Here is a 23,004-nt window from a genome sequence, read left to right as displayed (position 1 = left end):
AGCTACTCACAGTGCGCGAGGCAAGCAAAGGAGAGGTGAGGGCTATTGTTCAATTGACCATTACGGCGGCGTTATATCTGATTTTGAGCTGTGAATTTACTCCGTTTTACTCCATTAATCGACTGATGGAAAGGGCATCCTGCTAGGGGGCACCTAGCGCCATGTCCTTCGTTAACTTGCGAGCTACAGTCAGATAATTTGACCAGTTTAGAGGACAAACGCAACCAGGTAAGTCTCATGGTTTATTGGTACATTTTTACTTTATTATTATTATTATAAAGAATTAACTCCTTTTTTTCTGGCATTCTATGGCTTTATGCATGTGGGTTTGTGGGCTTGTGGCACCATATAGTTAGGAAGGACCTACAGTTAATGTTAGTTGTAGTTTGATTAAAAAACTAAAACAAAATCAGGTCATATGTAGATATGTAGTTTTTTATTGCTTTTTTTCTCCCTGTAAAACATTTTATATTTATCTGTTACATTCAGGCTAGATTAAGTTTGAGGTCCCCCTTCGTTGTATCAATATGCCACTGAACCAACTTTTGTATTTTAAAAAAAAATAGTTTACACACATAATGTTTTAATAAGTATGTAAAGACTGAAGAGAGACCTGTTAGCTGCAACACCGTCTTTTAAACAGACTACAGTTAATACATTTATTTTTCTATGACTACTATATTGCATGTTAAGTGTGGAATGGAAATTACTTACTTAGTCTACCAAGATTATCCAATTTGCCTGTCTCTGGTCTTATTGTTTGTTTATTTTTTGCCGCTATTTGTTGGCAAATACGGCATAAAATGAAGTTCAATTTCTTTTATGCTCTTGCTCATTAATTTTTTTTTAGCTTATTTAATAAGGGACAGTGCAAATTAATAAATATACAAAGGTATAAAAATGCCAGATTTAGCCAGGAGGCTTATTTTCATCTGTAGTCCCTTTGCCAAGGTGTTACATGAGGCTTCCTAAAATACAATAAAGCAAATGGCAAAGAAATGGGGCATACAGTTTAAATCTTTCCTCTAGTCTACACCAGGAGGCCCCAAGCAACTGCTTATATTGCTTAATTTTTATTGCTTAGTATACATGCAGTTAAGAGGTGAATAGACAAAATCTCATAATTGTGTTTTCATTTTAGCCTCCTTTACTGATGGCCTTCTTCCGGCAGCTGAAACTTCTTCTCTGGAAGAATGGGCTGGCGATCATCAGACAGCCAGTGAGTGACTTTCTTTTTCTTTTCTTTTTTTTTTTTAAGATTATTTTTTGGGCTTTTGCCTTTATTAGATAGGACAGCTTAAGTGTAAAAGGGGGGGAGGCAGGGGATGACATGCAGCAAAGGGCCAAGGTCAGAACTGAACCTACAGCCACTGCGGCGAAGACGTAGACTCTGTACATGGGGAGCCACAAGAGTGATTTTCAACTGCAGTGGGAGCTAAAATTTTATTTCCATATAAGCACACAGATTTTTAATAGAAATTGTGGGGAATAGATCACATTAGTAACAGTACCTTTACAGCTGGGATACTCCATATTTCAGTAACATATTAAACCATGTATCAGTCAAAATGTGTAGTATATAACCTTTATATACTGTTCATAAACTGATTATTACTGTTTCATTGTATCTTCTGTTATAGCTATGGTCCCTGACTCTGATCATCTGGCCTCTGATCATCTTCATCATCATTGCTGTCACCCGCGACCAGTTCCCTCCAGTGCTGAAAGACACATGTAAGTGTAAAAGTGCTTTAATCAAGGTCCACGTTACGTACAATGTGTATGTGTAAGCCTTTCATCGCAACTGTCTTTACAAAGACAAGCTTACCATTGCATAATCAATCGTGGACAGATGACTCTGTGCAAACAAAATAAACTGCAAGCAAACAGAATAAAGCTTTCAACAAGTGCTGAAAAGGAGTCACAGCCCTGATGAGTGTATAAGCTCAAACAAAGCATTACATTTTATGAATCTTAATTTATATGATGTACTTTCAGACCTTACAGTAAAAAAACAAAAAATGGCTGTCGTCTCTTTGAAAACATCGGAAACTTTATTTTCATAAAAAGTAAAGCAAAATCTGAAACTGGGGACCTAAAGGGAAAAAATCCAATTGGCTAAAGTTTGCATTAACTCTTGACATTTGACATGGGCTGCAAGGGGTTTTGTTTGGCATCTTAAAGAATAGCAGGTGAACAAATGGAGACACTCCAATTTCACAATCGAAGCAAACAAATGGAAAGTTAAACTCAAACATGAATGGTCTTTCAGAACTGAGCCTATCCCTACACTGTTGACATGGTGTTTGTACTGCTTTATTTTTAAAATAAAGCAGTGAGAGCACACTTATTTAGCTGCAATAAATGTGGGTAACGGCGTTCAAAGAGGGAGTGTCACATACATTTTTTCTGCCTTTGTGTCGCCATTGCAGATTGTCGAAGATGAGAGATGAGTAGTTGGTTGTAGAGAATGGGGATAGAAATTACAAACATTTTGTTTGGGGAAAAAAGAAAAAAAGACATATCCAAAGCTTTTCACTTACCACTAAGCTTGATTTTGCATCAAATAAACGGCCATCTCACAAAAGTACGTTTTGATAACAGCTTTAGCAAAATTTTAAGTGATGTTTATCTTCTTCTTAAATGCAGCATCAATGAAATCAGCATTGTAATTAGGACCATCTGACTTAGATCTTGCATTAAGGGTAACATGTTAACTCTCCCACTTTTGTTTGTTTAGTGTTTTTTTCACAGCTCAGATTCTGTGGATGCAGCAAGGCACATGTAACTTAATAGCATCCTTGAATAAAGAAACTATCCAGTGGATGTGAACAATAGGACCTTCCCTTCCCTGTTAAATGCTATTGTTGGTCAGTAATAATATATGCACCCTGTTAGATTTAGTTTTCACTGTGATTAATGAAGTATATAAAGCTGTTCCCATTATGAGATTCGCACCTCTTGCAGTTCCATTTTGTGTGAATGGATACTTAGTTGTTTGCCTTGTTCAACTTGCCTTTTTATTCACTTCAGTTATCTCTAATGAGCCAAGTTTACAATTTCACTTTTTTCTCTCTTGATATGTAAACCGTTAAAATCCTATGTAATTGGCAGTGAGAGTGGATGTGTTAACTTCAAGGTTTGACGTAATTCAATTCTTCAAAGTTAGTTTAGATGCTATAGGTTTCATTTCTTTCTCTAATGAGCTCATTCAAACATTGTTTGCAAGGCTATTATTCTCTTTCAGAGAAATGTGGTGTGTCAAATTGCTTTCTGATATAATCATAATAAATACCAGAATGGTATTTATACCATTCTGTACCATGTACCATTTTGTACCATGCAGTCAGTCTAGTCACAGCGACTGTGCTGAACTTGATCTTGATAGCTGATATCTTGATTTCTGTTTGTTCTGAAGTTAAAGGACCAGTTTACTGGAAACTCAACAATACATATTTTTGTCCTACCTGTAGTGCTACATAGCAATCTAGATTGCTTTGTTGTAGGCTGCAAGTTATTTGGCGATGTCTGGCTCATCTCAAATGGCTCATCTCAAATATATCTATATATCTATATATCTATATATCTCTCTCTCTCTCTCTCTCTCTCTCTCTCTCTCTCTCTCTCTCTCTATATATATATATATATATATATATATATATATATATATATATACAGGGTGCATATATTTATTAACTTAAAGCATTAGCAGAGATCAGTTCCTGATAAAAGCTGATACAGGAAAATGGAAATCACGTCATTCTCTTGATCTTCTTCTGGTCAGATATACAGAACAAGCCAACATCTTGTCAAACAGAACAAATAACAAATTAGGCCATGTCATGAGTAACAATCTTAGCCCAAACACAGAGCACTAAAAAGTGTGTTTTGTGAGTGTATTTCTGAAGCAGTAGGGTTATTCTTTTTTAGCCTCTCTTTAACATTGTTGCTGAACAGTTTATGTTAATGATATTTTTTAACTTCCTACATATAGTTAATGATATGACATTTACTTTTAGGTAATGTTTAAGCTTGTAATCAACCAGTAACTCACTTCAAGTAGCCCTGATGCAATAATTTTCTTGCTAAATCTACACAATTAAGGATGACCTCAAGGGAATTCTAAATTTTCCATCTGAAATGGAAGTTGTGTTCTCAAGCATAGTAACTACAACAACAATTTTGTTACTTCTCCTCCAGGTTATGCGCGAGCCCGAAACCTACCCAGCACAGGCTTCTTTCCTTTCCTGCAGACCCTCATGTGCAACACAGATAGCAACTGTCACAACAAATCCCACCTGGTGAGCTCAGCTGCATCAAGGTCACCTAAGAGAACGTCAAGGGCTGCAAGGTACCACCACTCAGCAGTACATATTGTATAAAATCTATTATCTTACCCATACTGCAGATATACCAAATATTGATTGTAGTAGTAAAGCTTTATAAAACTTCCACATATTATTTGAATGTCTCAGTTGGCTCTGCTGATAATAATAATAATTATGAATAATAATAATAATAATTAAAGAAAACAGTTTCCAAAAGTCCACTGAGGTATAAAGGAAGGACACACCTCAGTGTAGCAGCATCACATGAGATGATTTGTCATTGTGAGCATGGAAATGTACAAACAACAGATATCGCCCTGTGGAGGAAGGGAAGTCTTCTTAGCCTATTAATAACCCACTACAGTTTAATTTCAGTCATAAATATGAAAATAAATTAATATAATGACCATATTCTATCTTTATTTAGCATAGTCTGTTTTGAATGTTTCTTTTTCTTTGTTTGGCTTTTTTTCCCCTTTTTTTACAAATCAGTAGATGACTGAACTTTTTCATTGCATTTTCCCTTAAAACAACTCTGTCAACACTTGGAGCTGTGCAATCTTAACGCAGACTCTTTGTTGATGGAAACATGTCTACTTTTGTTTTGGTTCAAGTGTTTATAGCTCAGTTGGTGGGAAAAGCGGAGAATTGTTTCCTTTACTTTTGTTACGGAAGCTTTTGTGCTGTCACAGAAATATAAATTCCAGACTCAGGAATGAAGCTGGTAGAAAAACCTGTTTGTGCAGCCCTCAGCCTGATGATGAGTGTTGTTTTACACAAATCTTCAGCTTACTTTTGAGAAAAAAAAAACCTTGAAGACAGACTTGTGTTAATAAAAATCACATACATTTGGTTGAGCATCATTTAACTTATCTAAAAACCAATTATACTTCAAGAACAAAAAATATTGGAATAGTGGATTTGTATTCTAAATGCATTAATAAACCATTTCACGCATGTAAGTGTAAAAGAGAATTTGAATGCAAGTAATCACCTCATAGTAAAAATGACAATAAATAATCTTAACAGACATTTGAACTTTACAAATTTTACAAATTTTAATGACTAAAGTGATGATTTAAAACACATTGCATATATATATATATATATATACATATATATCTCCTCAATATCTGACGTATTTCCTCAAACAGTATAGTCAAAATTTGTTTGAAAATTTCTGGAGATTAATACTCTGTGAGTTGTTTTTTGAAAAACTCCTCATTAAACTCTGTATGTGTTTCTTATGGTTTGATTTTTTTGGTTTGTTTAAGTAATATAACATCTCATGCTTGCTTCTAATAGAGTTTAAACAAAAAGTATATTCTTTAACAATATGATTAATAGACTGAAACATGCCTTGCTCCCCTTCCTTGCCTCACTGTCGACCATGCCTGTTAAAAATGAGTCCTGGCTCGAATGTGGTCCACTTTAGTTTATGTAGAGGACTGTAATTGGCTTACTGACATCCCATCAAATAATTTTGTGCATTTGGATGTCAGATGACAGCAATCACAGATCTGGACATCCTAAAAAAGAGAATTTGAATGTGAAATCGCCTCATCTGATCCTTTTGACTGTGTATGACAGGTCAAGCCACCCGTTAGCTACCTTGATCAAGGGGGCAGAGTTTTTCAACCTCTCCAAGGACTCCAGGGATGATCCTGCAGCACTGATTGAAGCCTTAAACAAATTTGTGGGTATGTTATCCTTATTGTCTGTCTATATGTGTCAGCCCTGCGATGGTCTGGCGAACGGTCCAGGGTGTACCCCGCCTTCCGACCCTTACGAGGACAAGCAGTTACAGAAAGTGACTGACTGACTGACTGACTGACTGACTGACTGTTATCCTTATTCACACACCCTTCTTTTAATGTGAATTGCCAAAATCATATTTTCATGTTTTCCAGTAAAGTTTCACACATCCAATTCTGGATAACAACCTTAAGGTTATTTTTTTTCTGTCTAGGGGCCCCATCTATACATGTTATTGAACTGAATTAAAGTGAATTATTGGCTCATCATTCTCTTGATACATTGTAGCTGAGACCTATTAAGCAAGATAGGCTAGTCACAGTCTGTACATTGGAAAGAATCCTTGCATGTAGTGAACATTTAAACAAACATGGTAATCTTATTGAGACTCATTACTGAAATAGATCAACAATTTTCGAAATTTGCTTATATATCTGTTCAAAATTAGGCTGGAGACAGGGGACAAATAGTTTAGTATAAAGACTAGAAACAAAGGGAAACAGCTAGCCTTTGATTAGCAACTTAAGTTTTGTATAGTTTAAACAAAAATGATGTGTGACAATTAATTAGTTTTTTAGGTGCTGGTAGGCAGACTTTATTTATTTTACCTTTGAGTCAAAGCAAATCTGTTTTACCCTTAGTAGCAGTCTTTATGCTAATCTAAGTTAACTGTCTCCTGTTCATATTTAACACACATATAAGAGAGGTCATTCAATAATATTTTCTTCTAACTCTGTGAGAACGCAAATAAAAACATCTCCCCAAATGTTGAAGGTTTAGAACCACACTTCATGGTCTTTTTTTGACTATTTTTTGACTATTGGTCCAAAAAATGTAGACATTTACTCAAGTGCCTTATCATGTTTAAATTATAAGGTGACTACGATATTAGGCATGACTAAAACCACATTCAGCCAGTGTGCTACATTTCAACAGTGTGTTCTTTTGTTAAAGGTTCATCCTACCAAGGAAGCTCTTTTAATGCCACTCTCATGAACACCATGAATACAACTCTTCTGGGAGATGAGGTGGGTATTGTTAAAATATAATGGGAGGAACAAAACTGCTCAGAATAAGGAACAGCCTGTTTGGCCTCTTCTGTGTGGGTCATTGTCAGCAGATGAGCTCTCATTCTCTGACTTAAAAAGCACTCATAGGAATAACTTGAAAGTTTATTTAAAATGTCAATGTATCTTTATTCTATTTCCCCTTTTGTAAGCAACACTGTGGTAATTCATGGTTTCAGTAAAATGGAAAAGGTGTTATTGCAGCAGTAGCCAATAAAGATTCTTTTCTGGTATAAAGTATTCAAGCCACTTATTAAAGCATTAACACCAACACTGACAAGGCATAAAATCAAAGAAACTTTGTATGCTATATGCTAAAAATGTAATTGTATATGGTAAAAAAAAAAACATGGTATACAGTAAAAATAGAATTAAATATAGGGGAAAATTGTATGGTAGGCCTACATGGTAAATATTGATATGAATATCGTAAAAAAATGGTATGGTTTATGGTAAAATTGAATGGTATATGGTAAAAATGTAATTGTACATGATACAACTGTATAGTATATGGCAAAAACATAATGGTTAATGATAAAATCGTATGGTATATAGTAAAAATTGAATACTATATGGTAAAAATGTAATGTTTCATGGTAAAAATGTAAGGTATATCGTACAATTAAATGGTATATCATAAAAGTTGAACAGTATATGTTAGAATTGAACAATATATGGTAGATTGCATATTTGAGCATAGATAGGATTAGTCTCTTAAATACTTCATTAGTTGACATTGAAAATGTAAACAGTGTGATGTGAAGGTAAAAGTTACAACTTCTGTTCTGAAAATCTAATAATATTATTGAAATGTACTTTTTGAATGAATCTCTTGATTTAATGTTTAATGTCAATAACCTAAATCCAGGAGACCTTGAACGAAATGCTAGAGTCAGTGAACCTGCTGAAGAGAGCCATCTGCTCCATGACGCTGCCCATGATGAACACAACCTCACCCGATGCCCTCTCCTATGCTGTGGTCTCTTTCTGCAAGTCCAACAACACTTTGTTTGAAGTGTCGCTCAATGCATTCAACCAGGTGTGCGTTTGATTTGTTTGATTGTGTTTGTTTGCTTGCATGCTAACTTTAAACTATAAAGAAAAAAAAAGAAAATGCACATCTCTAAATATTCCAAATGAATGCTGTCACATTGATGTTGTTGACCCTGAAATCTCCTCTGGTTGTCAGATACTGAAGGATCTGTTGCTGACAAAACCAAATGAGACAATGACGGTGGCTGGGACGGCAGTGTTGTTGTTCGATTATCTGCAAAATCAGACATCACTGTGGGAAAGCCTTCTTGCCATTCCCCAGCTCTTTACTTCTGGTTCTGTTGACCAAGCGCTGACCACTGCAGAGGACCTGCTCACCAACATACAGAGGTAATGTACTGTCAATGATGGAGCAATGCAAAATAAATGAGGGGCAGATGCATGAATGTGTTTATTTATTTAGTAAGTTTAGAAAAAAAAGCTTCTGATGGGAGCAGTTGAAGTATGCCGCGTTATATTGAATATTTGATACAGGCCACAGCACGTTGTCTGTTAGTGTTATGATGGAATCTTTGAAGAGCTGCTAGACAATAGCTTTATTTTCATATTATGGTTTCAACATTTTTGACCTTTATTAAAGATTTGTGGGAAACATGAGTGCCAAGGGCTGTTTTGGTATAAATAGCTTCCAGTTTAAAAATGACTGAACTAAGGTACAATTAAATTGAACCATGGCAATTTCAATTCAGAATATTCTATTGGTTTTGGCTTTCAAAGACTTGGTCTTGTCTTGTTTGAAACCCACAATATATGAGACTTAAGGATTTAGAACAGCAGGAGGTCAAACTGTGTGCTTGTTTAATTAGTAGTTCTGTCAAGCGATTACTGCAGGTTCTGTCTTGTTTTTGGCAGTCATTTTTCCCTCCTGTGGTCTCTCTAGTGCAATGCATGTCATCCAGACCAATTTCCCTGAAGCCAGTGACTCACTCTCTGCGGTGTATCCCGTCTTCGCTGGAGGCATCAACGTGATCCACTATGCTCAAAACTGGCCAGGCAAAGGTAACTGTTCCTCAGTTATACTGAACACAACATATGTCAGCCTAAAACATACAAATTCAAATTAAATGGCATTAATGCACATTAAGTGTCATTTTTAATTTAGAACTATTCAGGTAAATAAACTGCTGATAACCTAATAGACGTTTATTTTACAGTGTGGATTGTTAAAATGCTACTAAAATGATTACAATGAAGGCATGAAGTCCTGCTTTTTTAGGGAAGCCGCAATGATATGGAAACATTGTAGAAATACTTTCAGTCAAGTTTTGTGCTGATACGTAATTAGAGTTTAAAATCTGACCTTTTGATTTTGTTTCTGCCTAGCTGTGTCCATTTCTCTCGGAGCGGTTGTCACATTGCAGAATGACTCACTTATTGAAATGGTGAAACCTGTTCTACAGGGAGTCGAAATACCACTGGACAAGGTAGGTGTTGAACACAGTAATAAGAGATGGCGTAACATAGCAAAATGGTGGTGGCAAAACGTTTATATTAATCTGAATTTGATGCCTTTTCATACATATTTTTGATTTGTGTAAATTCATGACATATTGCCAATTTCAAGACTGCTATTAAAGCACAACAGCTCTAGTCTTCAGGGTTACCAAACTGATTTCAACTCTGCCAGCATGTGGTGTAAGTCTCTTGTGCCTCATGTGAGCTTCATTTTGAGTCAAGAAACCAGATTTGAAACAGGAAAGTCAAATTCAGCTGAATAACTTAAAAGACTAGTTTAACATTGGGAATTACCAGTTACTCTTTTTTACCTTTCTTGCCAAGAGATAGATGATAAGAGCAATGCCGCTCTCACGCTTTTGCACTAAATATTAACTGCAGCAACAAGATACATAGCTGTATGTAGATACCGTGAGCCTCCCGTTACGCCTTGTGTAGGCATCAAGAACCTGGGTGTGTCTGGGCCCCAGAAGAGGGCCGGCTTTGGTACCTGGTACACGCAAAAGCCCACAGCCTGGCCCCCTTCCCTACTCCTGATGCTCTGCTTGAGTACCAGGATCACGATCCAAAAACAAAATATAATGTATTTAACATAAAAATGCTGATGCAGTGAAGTTTTTTTTGTTATTTTCATTCTTTAAAAGTCACCAGCATGCAGGAAAGTAAGTCTGAAACTCCCGTATGATTTGGTTTTGATATTCTTCCTTTTATCAAAGTCTCAAGTATATGCTAAGATAAGGTTACCAGATCATTTCTGTACATTTTCTGTATTTCTCCTCTAGGCTATCGGCCTGACACTGGACAGAGACATGGTGCACATGTATGTGTGTAACAAAAGCAGTAACCCACTGTGGCTAACAGCAGCATGCAGCACCGGCACAGTGGACATGCTTCTGGGCTGGATCGATCCTGAGGAGGTAGCAAAGCAGGTAGGTTAGAGTGATATGAATGTTAGCGTCATCAAGAGAGACAATCACTGACAACAGAAATGAGTCAGCTACTTAATGTGTGTTGGAGATTTTTTTTCCTCTCACTGTCTTTCACTCACATTCTTTCATGTAACTTATCTCTGCTCTTCTGTCCTTGCTCTTAATTTACATTCTCAAGTGCCACCTTCACTTTTAATTAGATTCAGAGAGTACCAAATAATTAGTCTACAACCGCGAGAAAGCTGTTGGCCGTAGCAACAAGTAACTGCGACTCCTGGGTCGCACCTGGGGAACAGAAACCTCAAAGACATCCAATTAGCGCTGCCGCTATGGTAGACGTGTTTTGATGAGATAATTCCCAATCAGAGGCTGTTAGCTAAAACTGTCATCACGTTGTGTATTCGCTCAGTCAGCCGGACATCAATCAGACAGACATATTAAAATCAGAACCAGGTTCACTGCCAGGAAGTTGTCACATTTAGGTATTTGCCTTGGTATTTTGGTGCATGATGGTAAACTATAAAATAAGAGAAAAAATGCAAGTGCTGCAACTGATAAAAATAAAATATAATAAAATAGAAAAAAAATGAGAAAATATTATAAAAAGGTGCTGACCAACAAAAACTTGATCTTTAGTCCATGGCACAGTATTTTTCTGCTATGTAAAGGCTGCATTATGGAGATAGTAAGATGTGTCTACATGCATCTACATGCGTCTACATGCAAATGGGGTGTGAAATAAAACATTGTGCATTTACGCACAAGGAGCAGCGTAACTTCATTGATTATTTATATACCTGTGATTAACTTTAGTGTTATAGATTAAAGTGACATAACGTAGCAACTGTTACAATTAGCATGCTTAACATTTAGCACTTAATGTACATAACACAAAATATTTCTTACTAACAAAGTGTACAAAATTTTTTTTTTTTTTTAAATCGCACAATGTTGTACTTAAATCATTTTTAAATCTTATGACAGCACAAAAGATTTGCCATAAAAGTGACTGTTTTTTGAGTTCCAACACTGAAGTTCTACTGTCATATGATTTCAAAACAAATAGAGAAATGAAGATGTGAAAGAAATAACCATGTATTTTTAAAAATTTTGCTACATGTTTGCCCTGACAACACTTTGTAGAGATATTTGGAGACATGTATTGATAATTCTTTAGAGGCCGAAATAGACAGCAGTAAAACAGAAAAACTGTTGGATTTAGCGAGTAAAATAACTTGACACGCCTTCTCCTCCTATATGTTTTTCTCAGGTTCTCTTGGCATGGAGTAAGCATGTTGCTCCACATGACGTGTCCTTCGCCAAAGGGCTGCTATACAGTCTGATGGGAGGTTCTTTCCCCGGAGGAAAGGGAGGCTCCAACACCATGACTAGCATGGATACACAACCACAAAACATCGAGGAAGAGCTGTAAGTACAGTACCATACATTAACAATCAGCTATGAAGCAAATCCATTAAAGGCTACCCATTTTTTTAATGCTGCACAAACAATAAAGCAAATTAGATTGAAGCACCTGAATGGATTTTGTAAATGACACAAACATGTTCATACAAGTGGAAGGAATTTTCAGTAAAAATGTGTTGGTAAAAAAAAATGAAACAATTTCTTATATTATATAATAGATCCATTTTTATATGATTCTTTAACTTGTGTTGTAGAAGTTGTTCTTGTCCATTCAACCTTTCTTGTTTTATAAATTATACCTAAATAGAACAAACTGGGAACCAAATTGTGTTTTATTTTGAAAATCTCTTTTCACACATCAGGCTAAATATCAGAGAACTGTACACATAGTCTAGCGTCCAATGTGATGTGAACAGTTTGTGCCTTGTTTTCAGTCTTGTCTTTTGCTTTTGCAGGTTTTTGGAGGCCGGTAAAGTGGTGATGGAGATCATAAAAATTGTGCCGGAGGTGGATATGGTTGCACAGATTGTCCTCAGAAGTGGTTTTCAGTGCATGAAGTCAGCGATACTGGCACTTGATGCTGTAGAAGGTAAGACTACAAAACACCCTGCTCACAGTGAAGCCTAATTAAAAAATACTTTCAACACAATTTAAAAGTGTTATTGTTATTTCTACTAGTTTTCACTCACACAAGTTAACAACATTTTTTCCTGTCAAGATAAGTTAGAATTTGACAGATTTTTTTTTCAGAGACCTGATCTAAAACAGTAAACATGAGCTTTTGTTGTTAGTCCTCATGATGGCTGAGTAAGAGCAAAGAGACTAAATCTAAAAGTTGACCCATTCACAGCGCATATTGTTTTTTAGTGCAAGAAATATGACATACTTTTTTCAAATACTTCTGCTGTCACTTTTGTTTTCTCTACTTTTGAATCCACGTACTGTGTAAGCCAGAGGTAGTGGAAAGAGTTCACACCCTCTCTCAGGGGACTGATGGAAGATGTTGAAGTAGGACAAGAGGTGTTACCATGTGGGAAATGGAAACACACACAAAACAGAAAATTATAGCACTTTATAAAAATCCCCTAGAAAGTATTGTACATCAGAAATTGTGTGACAGTTTGGTGTCTTAACAGTGTCCAAGCGTGCATTACTTTTTTAAAATTGTGTTGAATATTTTGTTTTTCGGCATATCATTGAATATGGCTGTAGTTGAATGACCAGGCTTTGTGTATGTTGTGTATTTGTTGTCTTAACTCTCCCTGGTTTGCAGAAATAATGGGTAGTGTCCTGAAGGATGCGGATCAACTCCAAATGAATTACCTAACGTTGCTGACAAACCAATCTGAGGCAAGCGTTTGGACTGGTCGTGTCATGGACAGTGCGATGGAAGTGATTATGAAGGTATGCTCGTAGTATTTCAGCTAATTATACACCTTTGGCTATTAATCTTTCAAAAAGTTGCATATGAACACACTGCAGAGACTACAGCCAACAGCTGATTGGCACGTGCGTTCTGTGCCTGCCTGAGAGGAAATAACTCCAGCAGGCGGTGTTAGTCTGTATTTGATATTGACAAAGAGAACCAAAAGACCGACTGGACAGATTCAAGATACTAGTCAGACAGTTAGCACATAAACAATGTAACCGATTATATATACAGAACAAATGATAATTACCATGCGCTAGTGAACAATAACACAAACAATTAGAAAACCATTTCTGCTGAAGAACTAATTCATACCTTTCATAACAAGTATGTCTTGACCTTACACACTCTTGACATAAATTATTTGTTTGCTTTCCTCACATCTGTTTCTCATCTGTTGTCACAAAAGCCAAATCAACATGCTGAATGTGTCAAAAAAAGGTGAAAGGGGCCGACTAGTGCCAGTGGTGCAGGACACACAACAAAAGCTAGGGAGTAAGACGCTTAACGATGGACCAATATTGATTGACCAACAGCCATCCGTCAGCCCTGTGTTTCATGGCCCTTAAAGAGCAATGATGTTATTTTACAGCCTAGATCTTATTCTTGTAGTTTCAGGCATCATAGTTAAGGCAATAACTTAGTGTCATTGGTGTGTGGAGATGGCCAGACAAGGAATGGAAAGGAATTTACAACATTTTGTACTTCCCATGGTTGTTTGTGCACTCAAATTTACAATGTAATTCATGGTTATGATAGAAAATTAGATTTAATTTCACTGCGCCTTATGTAATTTGCTGAAGGTGGGCTTGGTTTTAATACTGCATGATTGTTTGACTGTTAATGAACAGTGGCTGTGAAGCTATTTCCACACTCACATTTCTCAGGATTGAAATCTCAGTGTAAATTGCTATCATAAACAGGAAAATGGGGCTAAATCCAAAAAGAAAAAACAAAGCAAAAAAACTAGACCCAGATTGCAACAATACAACGAAACAAAATTTTACTTAAAGCTGTTTTTGCTCACTATTATTTTAGTTTTTCAAGAACATGCTCAGAGCTAAGCATTGTACAGACTCAGACAGCTTTATTATGAAACTATATGCAAGAATTTTGAGACGACTTACTGAACACCTGTCTGCCATATTTATTTTAACAAATGGTCCTCTCACAGCTCACTGTCAGTTGTGTCACGTTTGAGGTTTATGATAACAGTATGAAAAACAATAAAGTATCAAACACGTCTCAGTTGGTGCTGTTTTACCTCTGTTTTGCTAGATACTGTCAAATGCACCGGTTACATGTGAGGACATGTTGGGTCCCTTTGAGTGGCTCTTAACAACAGAGAGCGTAACGATTGAGGTGTGGAGATCAGCGGTCTGTCAGGACATCGCCCCTCTAGAACAGGCGCTAGAGATGGGCCGGCTTTCGTTTGTTCAGAAGGTAAAAGTTACTTAACTGCATTTAGAGAGTGTTACTCAATAGAGATGTGCAGACTGATATTCAGTTGTTATATAAAAACTTAATGCATCACTCTCGGAACATATTGCTTTCATTTAGGGTCAGATTGTTTGTATTGTAGAAATTTACAGGTGTCCATGATGTCCTAAATAATCACATATAAATATTATTGTTATGAATAATTGCTCCAGATTTAGATCTTGTTTCATATGTTTCCACAGGCACAAGAGGTGTACAACACAATCACTGACCAAAAAGACTACAATGTGACACTTCCCATGATTCTCTCTGAGTGGCATAAGCTGAGCAATAACAGTCTACAGTTGGCTGTGCTTTTGGACAGAGTGGCCACAGAGCTAAGTGGAGCGTACTGGATGAACTGGATGCCAGACGACAGCAATCATAGTGTTACAGAGACTCTTCAAAAAAGGTCTTGAAAGAGCATTGAATATTTACCTGCACGGTTTCATTCCAGAGCGCTGCAGTGCTCTACATATTGATGTGAACAAGTGATGGAAAATATCACAGTCATTCAATGCTTTTAACTTAAACACTTTAAGGAGACAAAATTTATTTTAAGATAGACAACGCTAGTCGAATGGCCCATTTTAGTTGATTTAATAGAAAAAAAAGTTGCGTGTTGTCTCAATGTCTAGTGCGCAATGTCTCAGTTCATGCATCTGTTATCATTCCATTGTCTTAACAGTGTTGTCCTTTGCTTTGCTTGTAGTGTTTTCTTTTCCATGGTGAATTTGGGAGAAAGAATTGAAAAGAGTCAACTGTGGCCTGAGGTAAAGGACTCTTTCAATGCACTTTACTGGATTTTGAACTACAGCCCTGGTGTCACAACTCAGCCAGCAAACTGTGAGTTTTTTCTTTTCTTTTCCTTTCTTTCTAAAAAAGAAGCTTAACTTTTTCTTTGGCCTCCAGATTTCTCAGTGCCTGTCCGGTTAAAGTTAATCATCTCAGTCACTAGTCTCTTTTGCATTGACAGCATGAACAATGCATTTAGCCTAAGGGTAGATACACTGATTTCCAGCAAATAGCACAATAAATAAGTTCAACAGGATTTTCACACAATTAACGCCAACGGCACATCAAGACATACATTAACCTGTATCTTAACAGGATTTATAGTACAGGAATCCTCAAAGCCAACAGCAAAATAACTAGAAATAAACTCACCTGTATCTCAACATCACAGGATGTACAGCTCACGAACACTAGAAAGCCAAAAAAACATCAACAAAATACACTTCTGTTAACCACAAATAAGAAACAGGTTAAAGCTACCTCTAATATTTACAAAAAAACACAGCTTAAAAACAATCAACAGAAAGCTTTGGTATTACATAGGACAGCAAAATAGGAAAAAAGTGTTGCATTCAGTAATCCATGCATTCACTTACTGACAGCTGTTCAGTAATGCAAAGCCTGCCAAAAATAATTACACTTTTACCATTGGCCATACTGCTTTCGTGCCGCTTGCATTTTTCAGACAGATATTTTAGGTCTTGTACTCCTGGTGGTGTTTACAATGCTTCCGTTGCAGAGACTTTAAAATATCAAATGGGAAGCACAAAAAGACATTTTTTAAATCTCATTCAGCCAGCGCAAGTCAACTCCTTGCGTAATAACATGAACAAGAGAAGCCCCTGGGTGTAAGCCAGCCAAGCTGAATTTCAGTTTGGTCTGGTCCAACCTTTGTCCTTTTTTTTTCTTCCAATAAACACCTTGTGAAAGTACTACTCAGCTGGAAATTGTTTCAGTTCCCCATCTAAGCTCTTGTCAAAGCCAGACTCCATAGACAAAAGCAGTACTTTTAGCTCATCAGTGAGTTTGTTTGTGTGATTGTGAGATTTTGTGTGAATCCAAACTAACCACCAACAATGTCACACAATAAAACAAGGAATGCGGGCAACAGTAGACAGCAGTTCCTGTGTTCTGTACTGTCAAATATAGTTTTTTCTGTGGCGTTGCTGCATCCTACTTCTCCAAATAGGGCACGCACTGACTGTCATTAACTGTATGGTTTCTTTATAGAATATAAATAAAAGCCCTTTTTGTGTGGGTGATAAAAAACAGTGACACGCTCTTGTAGAAAATAAGGACAACAAAGGAAAACCACAACATGCTACTTAAATAGACCTTGGCACATAAAAAACCTGGGTGTAATAGTGTTTATATCTAGCTTTGTAAATGGATTTTGAAATTGGGTGATATGAGGTACTTATCCATAGTCTGTGTACTCCTTTAGTCAGTAAAGTCTTGTCATTGTCTTTGCACAGCAACCAAAAATCAATTGAAGGATTAAGTCCTTGATTTGTTCCTTTTCCAGTAAACCATGACCAAAAAAAATATATGACCAGATTTATTTTATCAGTGTTTTTTTCTTCACATGGTCATGTGCAAATTAATTAATAGAGGATGTCACTGGTATGCTACAGTGCAGCTCACTGGAACATGTGTAGGGTGAATATGTGAAGTAAATATTTCTACAAATGATTCAACACATAGTCAGTAAGTGCCAAAACCAGTTCACCCAAAACAGAGTAATGATTTATTTAAGAAAGCAGAATAGACAAAACCAGTTCTCACATATGTATATGATATGCTTACCTCCTACTCTAGGTTCTGTTAACATCTACAACCAAGACTTGGATTGTGATACCGGTTTGAACTGGCCACAGTTTGTTCAAGCAATGACTCGGGCTCTGATGTCACCAAGCCAAGATGTCCTAGTGAAGTACGTGCTTGTAGTATGTTTGTTTAAATGAATGATGTCTTTTTAACATGGAGACGATGCAAGTATTGTGTATGCTCTGGAACAGAATTTATTGTCCTATCATTGACAGTGGTTAAATGGACATAAATAACCCCTTTATGAGAACTATACTGGTTATGATCATATGCAGGGTATGGTGTTTACATGAGCACAGAGAAATTGGGATTTTCACATTCTGTGTATACGCTCCAGTTTCTTTCAGAGTACTCCAGCTATCATCTTCAGGTTTCTCACAAACGGAATATGCTGTTTACATGCTCAAACACATAAATAGATGAATAGTCCAAAACCCCATCATAAATGGGTTATTCATGTCAATGGAAGCACACTGATTGACTTTCAATTGTTGATAGAATGTTGGCCTATTAAAACAACTATTTAGGCTCATATGATTATATATAAACCACTCTTATATCTGAGAATGCTATCAAGATGCTCATCGAACTAACAAAAAAACAACCAATTGCAAATTACTCATAGCAATATCCAAAGTTCTGACATGTTCTTTTCCACATTTGTCCTTTAGGTCTCTCAAAGGAGCTGTGAATCTGTTGCAGCATGTTTACGGTGACATCTTTCAACAAATGATAGGATCATATTTGAAACAAGAAATCAACGGTGGAGATGTGCTCTCTGCCTACCTGATAAACCTGATGCAAAACCTGGCTGACTTTGTCAACATGATCTCCAGGCTTCCTGACCAAAACATCGCTGACCCTAATGTCATGCTTCCCCACATTAGCAACATGTTACAGTCCGTAGGTCTAGGTCCACTGCTGCCTCTGCTTGTCAGTGAAGGTCCTGTCAATGTCTCCACAGTGATCGATGTTGCCTCCAAGGTTGGCAGGCTCAACCAGCACATTTTTACCTTCAATGAGACAGACCCAACATTGCCTGAACTGGAACGGCTGATAGTGCAGTTTCTCTCCTTGGAGGGCAACCTCACCATGTCTCTAAGCCATATCATGGGACACACTCTGCTTACCTATTCAAACTACTTCCACCCTGATGATGTGGCTCGTCTCAGAGAAGCCATCCGGCCTTTCACCAACCAGACCTCAGCAGGCTCTGTAGAAGCCATCCTTCATGCCATGGAGCTACTGAAAGAAGTGATGGATTCTCCAAACGGTGACCCAGCTGACATCATTTTTGCTTGTTTACGTCAGCTTCAAGAATTCATAATATCTCTGTACAGACTGCGAAGAATCCAACATATCCAGTTACCAGGTGGGCAGCTTAGCCCAGCCCAAGTCACTGACCTCCATTTGCTTTCCAAGGACTTTCTTAGCCTTCTCACCCCAGAGGCCCTTCAGAACCTTGTCCAGGCTGGACCAGATGCTGCCCTGTCCTTCATTGCACAGAAATTTATAGCATTCCTACCAGCTGAGGTCCAAGAGGAAGCTGCTCACTTTCTTCAGGATTTCAATGCTCTGCCTAATCAGGTTAACAAATGCGCAGCAGGAGAAAACTGTTTGGCTGGAATCTCAGAACTCTTCACGTTCCTGGATCAGATATTAGACAAAGTACTCTCAGCCAATGGTGATGTCACCATCAAAATAGCTGCAACCAACTCTACTCTGCTGGGACAGGAATATGAGGAAATTGCATCGCTGTTCTTCCCTCTCCTCCTTCCTTCAAATGATGCTGCCAACGTGGAAACATTTAAACAGGCTCTTCATTTTGCCAGATTAATCATGGCTAAACCAAATGTTACTGTGTCGGATGTCATGAATGCTCTGCGACAGTCGAACCTAACAATTGAGGAGCTAAACAACATTACTGCACTGGCTGGAGCTGCCAATGTAAATGACTTGTTGGTAAATATAATACAGATTATCGATGCTCGCGAGTGTTTCAAACCACAGCGCAGCCAGATGGTGACAGCCCAGTGTGTTATGGGTTTAATTGATGGTGTCAGCAGTTTCTTGACACACATACCTGCTCTCCGTAATGAAGCAGCTATCATCTCACTCATCCCGATCACCGTCAATAACACAATCAGTGATGTCCTTCAAGTGAACTTCAGCTCAAACCCAAACATTGCTCTTGCACACACCTTGAACAGTACCCTGGCCAATATTAAGATGACCCTCCAGATGAACCAGCTGGACACTCCAGAGATCATGAATGAAATCAAAGTGGTAGAGGGTCTGATACAGCTGGTCACCAACATGGAACCATTTAACAATTTGAACCCCAACTTGCTTGCAGATCCCATTCAAGCTCAGAAAGTATATCTGGAGATTGTGGAATGGTACTTGAAAAAGCTGGAAAACATCACCAGTGCAAGTTCTGTCTCAGAGCTCCTCCAACCCTTTTACTTCATCACACAAATGCAAGTGACGTTGCAGCTGGCACAGGGGGATTTCTCTTTGTTTGTCAGTAAGCAGGTTGAGTTTCTGATGAACAACCTCAAGTACCCAATAGATGGTACAGGGTTGAGTAAAATTGGCCAGACAACAGTTGAGATTCTCAGGCATCAATATGAACTCATAAAGGTCAACCTGGAGGCTCAGAATAAACTCTTTGGTAATCTCCTGTTTAACACAAGCACTCTGCATGAATATGAGCGCCAAATTAAGCTTTACCTCGACATCATAGAGAAGTGGCTGAAACAAACTAATCTCCAGTCAGTCCTCAGTAGTATGCTCCAATGGGGAAACGCCTCTGTAAATCTGTCCACTGCTGTGACAGACATCCAGGAGCTGTTGGAGACAGTGGTTGATTTTCTCAGTGATGATCAACTGGCCTACCTCTCCATCATTCACAATATCACCAAACCACTGAGCAAAGCCCTAATGGTGGCAGAGCAACCAGGTGGCCTACTGAGTCCACACTTCTCAGGTGCAATCTTTGAAGCAGTCCAAAGTGCTATGCAGATACTCATTTTCCCGAATGAGACAGCCATCATCTCACTCATCCCGATCATCGTCAATAACACAATCAACGACATCGTCCAAGTGAACTTCAGCTCCAACCCAAACATTGTTCTTGCACACATCCTGAACAGCACTCTGGCTAATATCAAGATGACCCTCCAGCTGAACCACCTGGATACTCCAGAGATCATGAATGAAATCAAAGTGGTAGAGGGTCTGATACAGCTGGTCACCAACATGGAACCATTTAACAATTTGAACCCCAACTTGCTTGCAGATCCCATTCAAGCTCAGAGAGTATATCTGGAGATTGTGGAATGGTACTTGAAAAAGCTGGAAAACATCACCAGTGCAAGTTCTGTCTCAGAGCTCCTCCAACCCTTTTACTTCATCACACAAATGCAAGTGACATCGCAGCTGGCACAGGGGGATTTCTCTTTGTTTGTCAGTAAGCAGGTTGAGTTTCTGATGAACAACCTCAAGTACCCAATAGATGGTACAGGGGTGAGTAAAATTGGCCAGACAACAGTTGAGATTCTCAGGCATCAATATGAACTCATAAAGGTCAACCTGGAGGCTCAGAATAAACTCTATGGTAATCTCCTGTTCAACACAAGCACTCTGCATGAATATGAGCGCCAAATTAAGCTTTACCTCGACATCATAGAGAAATGGCTGAAACAGCCTAATGTCCAGTCAGTCCTCAGTAGTATGCTCCAATGGGGAAACCAATCCATAAATGTCTCCACTGCTGTGAAAGACATCCAAGAGCTGATGGAAACAATGGTTAATTTTCTCAGTGATGATCAACTGGCTTACCTCTCCATCATTCACAATATCACCAAACCACTGGGCAAAGCCCTAATGGTGGCAGAGCAACCAGGTGGCCTACAGAGTCCACACTTCTCAGGTGCAATCTTTGAAGCAGTCCAAAGTGCTATGCAGATACTCGTTTTCCCGAATGAGACAGCCATCATCTCACTCATCCCGATCATCGTCAATAACACAATCAACGACATCGTCCAAGTGAACTTCAGCTCCAACCCAAACATTGTTCTTGCACACATCCTGAACAGCACTCTGGCTAATATCAAGATGACCCTCCAGCTGAACCACCTGGATACTCCAGAGATCATGAATGAAATCAAAGTGGTAGAGGGTCTGATACAGCTGGTCACCAACATGGAACCATTTAACAATTTGAACCCCAACTTGCTTGCAGATCCCATTCAAGCTCAGAGAGTATATCTGGAGATTGTGGAATGGTACTTGAAAAAGCTGGAAAACATCACCAGTGCAAGTTCTGTCTCAGAGCTCCTCCAACCCTTTTACTTCATCACACAAATGCAAGTGACATCGCAGCTGGCACAGGGGGATTTCTCTTTGTTTGTCAGTAAGCAGGTTGAGTTTCTGATGAACAACCTCAAGTACCCAATAGATGGTACAGGGTTGAGTAAAATTGGCCAGACAACAGTTGAGATTCTCAGGCATCAATATGAACTCATAAAGGTCAACCTGGAGGCTCAGAATAAACTCTTTGGTAATCTCCTGTTTAACACAAGCACTCTGCATGAATATGAGCGCCAAATTAAGCTTTACCTCGACATCATAGAGAAATGGCTGAAACAGCCTAATGTCCAGTCAGTCCTCAGTAGTATGCTCCAATGGGGAAACCAATCCATAAATGTCTCCACTCCTGTGAAAGACATCCAAGAGCTGATGGAAACAATGGTTAATTTTCTCAGTGATGATCAACTGGCTTACCTCTCCATTATTCACAATATCACCATGTCGCTGAGCAAAGCCCTAATGGTGGCAGAGCAACCAGGTGGCCTACAGAGTCCCCACTTCTCAGGTGCCATCTTGGAGGGAGTCCAAAGTGCCATGCAGATCCTGTCCATATTCATGACCCCGCCACTCTCTGTGCAGCAGAATATCTTGGCAATCGTACAGGACTCACTTAGTCTCATTGTCCAACCAGATATGAGTTTCGCCTCATCACGTAACGTCTCCCTCCTCATCCTCAAGAGGGCTGAAAGCATCATCCAAGAGACAGTACCAGAAATGTTTGCTGAATACCTGCTCGCTGGACTCAAAATAGCAACCACATATTTTGAGAGCGTCTCTGCAAGTGGTGGACCAGACAGCTTGAACCAGTTGTGAGTGATGCTGTTATTTTTCTAAAACTCTATTAGACCAAATTACTAGATTGTTGAATGTTACATTATGCAGTTGAAAAATGATTGAAAATTAGCAAATGTTGATGCAAATTTGCACTGACAAAAAAAGAAAAAATAATTATATTATAACTTCATGATTTGCCTACAAATTAACATCTTTCCTGCAGCACTAACCAGGTACCTATAATAAAAATCTGCAGGATTCTGCATTTCAGGGATCATAATTAACAACTACTAGTCCAGATGGATAACTGAAAC

The 23,004-nt window shown here is 38.1% G+C and overlaps 1 protein-coding gene across 1 annotated transcript in view; it reads left to right on the top strand.

The window, feature by feature from the left end:
- Positions 1–23,004, top strand: part of abca12 (ATP binding cassette subfamily A member 12) — an 81,071-nt gene continuing 58,067 nt past the window's right edge. The window contains exons 1-19 of the mRNA XM_042494168.2: positions 1–228; positions 1,142–1,219; positions 1,641–1,734; positions 4,201–4,351; positions 5,919–6,028; positions 7,038–7,111; positions 8,019–8,189; positions 8,340–8,533; positions 9,084–9,202; positions 9,527–9,627; positions 10,441–10,587; positions 11,858–12,015; positions 12,468–12,601; positions 13,286–13,416; positions 14,720–14,884; positions 15,124–15,332; positions 15,633–15,766; positions 17,534–17,648; positions 18,214–22,725. Coding sequence (XP_042350102.2) covers positions 1,154–1,219; positions 1,641–1,734; positions 4,201–4,351; positions 5,919–6,028; positions 7,038–7,111; positions 8,019–8,189; positions 8,340–8,533; positions 9,084–9,202; positions 9,527–9,627; positions 10,441–10,587; positions 11,858–12,015; positions 12,468–12,601; positions 13,286–13,416; positions 14,720–14,884; positions 15,124–15,332; positions 15,633–15,766; positions 17,534–17,648; positions 18,214–22,725 — 6,785 coding nt within the window. The 5' untranslated portion in view covers positions 1–228; positions 1,142–1,153. The remainder of the gene's footprint in view (positions 229–1,141; positions 1,220–1,640; positions 1,735–4,200; positions 4,352–5,918; positions 6,029–7,037; positions 7,112–8,018; positions 8,190–8,339; positions 8,534–9,083; positions 9,203–9,526; positions 9,628–10,440; positions 10,588–11,857; positions 12,016–12,467; positions 12,602–13,285; positions 13,417–14,719; positions 14,885–15,123; positions 15,333–15,632; positions 15,767–17,533; positions 17,649–18,213; positions 22,726–23,004) is intronic.

Source organism: Plectropomus leopardus, chromosome 10 (assembly GCF_026936395.1).
Source record: "Plectropomus leopardus strain MGB_pleo_1.0 chromosome 10, ASM2693639v1, whole genome shotgun sequence".
Taxonomy (NCBI): Eukaryota; Metazoa; Chordata; class Actinopteri; order Perciformes; family Serranidae; genus Plectropomus; species Plectropomus leopardus.
The sequence above is the reverse complement of the archived record's forward strand: the minus strand, read 5'-3'. Positions and strand labels throughout refer to the sequence as shown.